The sequence below is a fragment of the Vollenhovia emeryi genome, unplaced genomic scaffold (assembly GCF_000949405.1).
Source record: "Vollenhovia emeryi isolate VEMERY1.0 unplaced genomic scaffold, V.emery_V1.0 DF939833.1, whole genome shotgun sequence".
Classification (NCBI taxonomy): domain Eukaryota; kingdom Metazoa; phylum Arthropoda; class Insecta; order Hymenoptera; family Formicidae; genus Vollenhovia; species Vollenhovia emeryi.
In genome coordinates this window covers 7,588-13,085 of record NW_011966533.1, presented here as the reverse complement: position 1 = coordinate 13,085, position 5,498 = coordinate 7,588, and the positions used below count along the sequence as shown (strand labels likewise).

General features: G+C 44.5%; 3 protein-coding genes across 3 annotated transcripts; all 3 read left to right on the top strand.

Annotated features, from left to right (window-relative positions):
• The first annotated feature begins 192 nt into the window (after positions 1–192).
• Positions 193–1,440, top strand: LOC105556703. Its single transcript, XM_012003795.1, has one exon. It carries the CDS (start codon positions 193–195, stop codon positions 1,438–1,440), a length of 1,248 nt encoding a protein of 415 aa, XP_011859185.1.
• A 234-nt stretch (positions 1,441–1,674) lies between these two features.
• LOC105556702 lies at positions 1,675–4,265 on the top strand. Its single transcript, XM_012003794.1, has 2 exons — positions 1,675–4,143; positions 4,245–4,265. The coding sequence occupies exons 1-2, from the start codon at positions 1,675–1,677 to the stop codon at positions 4,263–4,265; spliced, it is 2,490 nt and encodes an 829-aa protein (XP_011859184.1).
• Positions 4,140–5,151, top strand: LOC105556701. The gene has a single exon (XM_012003793.1). The coding sequence runs from the start codon at positions 4,345–4,347 to the stop codon at positions 5,014–5,016; it is 672 nt and encodes a 223-aa protein (XP_011859183.1). The 5' UTR covers positions 4,140–4,344; the 3' UTR covers positions 5,017–5,151.
• Positions 5,152–5,498: the final 347 nt, after the last annotated feature.

Below are 5,498 nucleotides of genomic sequence, written 5' to 3'. Positions count from 1 at the left end.
TTTTGGTGCCTCCTGTGAGGTTCGCAGTCCCTGACGCGAGAAGGATCGAAGCGACCAGTAACCAAGCGAGGGAACGACGATAGCAGCCACACTTTCGAACGCGAACCCACAAACAACATACCATAGGGCGGTATTTATAACTTCTACTAAACCAGTGTGTCGTTCGGTCTAAATTTAAGGCAAACCATCGCGATGTCCAATAAAATCAAATTGTTTATTCAAAAACGGACGTCGTTAAAGTCACAGATTACTCATTTAACCAATCTTCTCGACAAAGAAGGTTTGGATAATACCGCATTAAAATTGCGTATGACGCGTCTCACAGAATTGTACCGCGCATTCGAAGAAACCAACGACGAACTCGCGGTCTTAGATCCCAACGACGCGCACGAGGACGAGTTCACTAATGTCCAAGAGCGATTCTACGCACTCGCGGCTAGAGTCGAGAACATCTTAAACCCGGTAAATTCATCGATGGCAAGCACGTCGAGTAACGAGGTTCAGATCAGGGAATCAGCATCCGTAACAACTAACAAAGGCCGACGAATTAAGCTACCGGAAGCGCCGTTGCCTACGTTTGACGGCAAATATGAAAATTGGCTATCGTTTAAAAATGCCTTTCGCAATCTGATAGACGCGCAGTCGGATTTAACAGACATAGACAAGTTCCACTATTTGAGGGCAGCGTTGAAAGGCGAGGCCGCGAATAAATTGAGAATTTTCTCGGTCGATGGAATTAACTATTCTCGAGCCTGGGAGTTATTAGAGAAAGCGTACGAAGTAAAGCGGATATTGATCTCGCGTCATCTTTTATTGATTTTGAACTTACCTACGTTAGAAAGGGAAACCACGGACGGTTTATCCAAATTAGCCGATGATACGCAACAACATCTCGCGTCGTTAAACGCGTTAGGAACTACGGTCGGGCCCGAAATGATAGTACATATCCTTGAAAATAAATTGCCAAGGGTTACCCAGGAAAGGTGGGAAGCATTTCTCGATAGAGATGAACTTCCCTCCCTCGAACAACTATACGAATTTTTATACAAGACCGCGGTTTGTGCGTCAAAAAGGGAAAGAACGAAGGCGACGGATACTGAGAGGTACAAGGGGGAGATTCCGGCCAAGAAAAGGCGTATTCAGCCTCCAAACCAAGCGTTCATATCGAGCACGGGACAAAAATGCGTAGCGTGCACTGTTAAGCGTCATCCGCTCTATTTGTGTGAGACGTTCAAGCAGTGGCCTGTTTCGAAACGCATTGAAACGGTAAAAAACGCGAAACTCTGCTACAATTGTTTACGGTCCCATCGGGGAGTTCAGTGCAAATTTTCCAATTGTACTATTTGCAAAAAACGTCATAATACGCTCATACACGATGACAAGTATACGCCTGTTGTTAAACCTGATACCTCTCATTCCGAAGCCGTTAAAACCGATTGACTAGCCGGCGCGTCCGGGGGAACCGTGACGAGTCTCGCGACTGTAACACCTAAATTTACGCCACAGTTATTAACGAGTGCATTAATACATATCTACGACAATCAACGTAATCTCGTGAGATGCCGCGCTCTCCTGGACACGTGTGCCACCGCCAACTTTATTTCTGAATCTGTTGTAAAACGATTAGGCATAAACACGATTCCGCAATCGATACCGGTTAGCACAATCGATACCATGCATTCTACATCTAAGGGCATAGTTCAAATCACTATTCGATCAATTCGCGACGGTTTTCAGAAGAACTTGACATGCTTAACTTTGCCAATCATTGCCGACTTGATTCCGTCTGAGATTTTTCCGCGAGACTCGATTGGAATACCCCCGAACATAAAACTCGCGGATCCAGAATTCCATCTACCACGCCCTGTCGATTTGTTAATCGGTTCCGGTGCCACGCTGTCGCTGTTCTCCGTCGGTCAGATTAATTTGTCATGCCATAAGCAAGACCTGTATTTACAAAAAACACGTTTGGGATGGATTATTGCCGGCGGTGTTTCGTCTCGGATTCCGGCGAAAACCGCGTCGTCGTACTTAATAGATCTAGAAACACAAATAACAAAATTTTGGACAATCGAGGAAGTTGCGGTCGACAGAGCGAAATCGGAAGAAGATATCAAATGCGAAGCACACTTCGTGAAAAACGTTTCACGCAACCACGACGGACGTTACGTAGTTCGTTTACCATTTCGCGATCCCAACGTCTATATAGGCGAATCGAGGTCCGTCGCGCTTAAACGCCTATCCGCATTAATGCATAAATTAGATCGAAATCCGTCTTTAAAAACTGAATACACGCGGACTATCGAAGAATACGAAAGATTAGGTCACATGTCGTTAGTGAATTCTCCCGGCGATGACGGATTTTACATGCCGCACCACGCCGTTATCAAGGAATCGAGTAACACTACTAAGGTTCGTATCGTGTTTGATGCGTCAGCAAAATCTACAAGCGGTGTGTCGTTAAACGACATCCTACTGATAGGGCCCACGATACAGGATAAACTCTTCTCGCATTTAATCCGATTTCGCACATACAACTACGTAATCACCGCGGATATAGAGAAAATGTATCGACAGGTGCTGTTACACGAAGACGACCGTCGATTTCAGCAAATACTGTGGCGCGAAGACGGTAAAGTAAAGACGTATCAACTAAACACGCTCACATTTGGCGTCTCGTCGTCACCGTTTCTAGCGATCCGTACTCTCCAAAAACTAGCGGAAGATGAGGGTCGCGCATATCCTAATGCAGCTAAGGTCCTCAAAGACGATTTATATGTAGACGATCTGTTGACCGGCGGCGAGTCTATCCATCAAGTTCGAGACCTAAGAGATGAAATAATCTCTTTACTAGCACGCGGCGGTTTCCACATTAGACAATGGGCCTCAAACGACGCACGCGTTGTCGATGATTTACCCAATCATGTGTTACACGCTAATTACATATTGACAGACGATCGATCTCTAAAAACATTAGGCATCTCGTGGAACACCATTAACGACAAAATACGTTATTCAACCAATCCAATTAAAATATCAGAAACGATAACAAAGAGAAAAATCTTATCGGAAATCGCGAAAATTTACGATCCCATAGGTCTTTTAGGTCCCGTAGTTTTATATGCGAAACGTCTAATACAAGAAGTGTGGAAAAGCAAGGTGCAATGGGACGAATCTATCCCACAGTCCACTTACACAGAATGGACAGAATTCGTTCGACAATTGGAAGCCCTCAATCAGGTCACTTTCGATCGTAAAATTACGGTAGAGAAACATCATAACATCCAATTACATGGATTTTGTGATGCTAGCAATACAGGCTACGGAGCATGTTTGTACCTTCGATCTGTGGGAGACAATAAAAAGGTGATAAGTAGATTAGTGTGCGCCAAGTCACGAGTAGCTCCACTCAAAACGGTCACTATCCCGCGGCTAGAATTATGCGGCGCGTTACTTTTAGCGCGATTATATAGCGAAACAGTCAGGACATTGAATTTCTCGCTTAACCGGACTATCTTTTGGTGCGACTCGACTATCGTGTTGCACTGGCTGAAAATGCCCCCATACTTACTCAAAACTTACGTCGCGAATCGGGTTGCGGAAATACAAGAAAATACTAACTCAATCGAATGGCGTCATATAAGATCTGAGGATAATCCAGCCGATGCAATCTCGAGGGGACAATTACCCCACTCATTCATACAAAACGAGCTGTGGCGGGCAGGACCTTCGTGGTTAACTAAAACCGAGGATAGTTGGCCTAACGAAATTCCACAAACCACCGAAGTATTAGAAGTAAAGGGAAATACTTGTTTAACGACGATGTTTAATGACACTAGCATACTCGAAAGGTATTCGTCTTATACTAAACTATGCAAAATCGTAGCTTATTGTCTCCGACTGCGAAGGTCGAACAAATATAGCGGGTCATTGAGCGCGAAGGAAATACGTGAAGCCGAAGTACGGGTATTAAAAATCTATCAAGGGGTTCAATTCGCCGTCGAGCTCGAAAAATTAAAAAACAAGCGGCCTATTAACAAGGGCAAGATCGCGAATCTGGATCCCTTCTTAGACGAAGACGGTTTGATTCGCGTCGGAGGACGTCTCAGATCGTCAAACTTAACATTCGCGCAAAAACACCCAGTACTGATTCCGAGTCGGCATCATCTTACCGATCAGATTATACGCGAAACACACGAAAGACATTATCATACGGGAATTCAAACTACATTATACATAATTAGGCAAAAATTTTGGTTACTTGACGGCAAAAATCAAGTGCGCAAGGTCATACGCAAATGCATACGTTGCACGCGATTCGATCCGACAACAGTCGAATACAAAATGGGGGATCTTCCACCTAACCGCGTACGCGAAGCCACACCGTTCAATCACACCGGCATTGATTTTTGCGGACCATTTTATATCAAAGAAAAGAAACATCGAAACCGGAATCGGGTTAAAGTGTACGTATGCGTATTCGTCTGTATGTGCATAAAGGCAGTACATCTTGAGATAGTGAGTGATCTATCCTCGGACGGATTTCTCGCAGCGTTACGACGCTTTGTTGCGAGACGCGGTGTTCCCGAACACATTTATTCCGACAACGGAACTAATTTCATCGGTGCCAACAATCAACTAAAAGATCTTTATGCTTTGTTCAATTCTAACGAACACATGAAACGCGTGGATAAGTACGCGAACGAATTGCGCATTTCCTGGCATTTTATACCGCCTATAGCTCCGCACTTCGGAGGGTTATGGGAGTCGACGGTAAAAATATTTAATCATCATCTCAAACGCGTAGTGGGCGACACTCTATTCACGTTCGAAGAATTGAACACGTTTGCTATCGAAATTGAAGGCATATTAAATTCAAGACCGATAACATCTATTACTTCCGATCCGAACGACATGCTGGTATTAACGCCTGCCCATTACTTAATCGGCAAATCAATCACCTCCCTTCCTGAGGGCGACCTACAAGCTGTTTCAGTCAATAGGCTGTCCGCCTGACAACACATATCAAAGGTGCGACAGGACTTTTGGGCTCGATGGAATTTGGAGTACCTCAACGAACTCCAACGTCGTGCCAAATGGGTCACAAATGGTCCGGAAATAAAGATCGGAGCAGTCGTCCTCATCAAGGATAAAGGTCTTCCTTGCACGCAGTGGGCGTTGGGCCGCATCACGAAATTATATCCAGGTGAAGACGGCATAGCAAGATCAGCCGATATCAAGACCACGAAAGGAGAGATAAGGCGAACTACAAAATGCCTTTGTCCTCTCCCAATCGAACAATAACACGTTCTTGTTCTGCTTACCATTGCGGCGGCGATAACATTGTAACACCATATTCATATTGTAATGCGACAAATGCGTAAATTCAATGTTCGATCATTACGTTGATACATAGCGCTCACAAATAATTCGTCATACTCGTTATAGATCCATAAAGAAAAATTTATGGTTGATCAGTACCCTCTCAACGGGGGGAG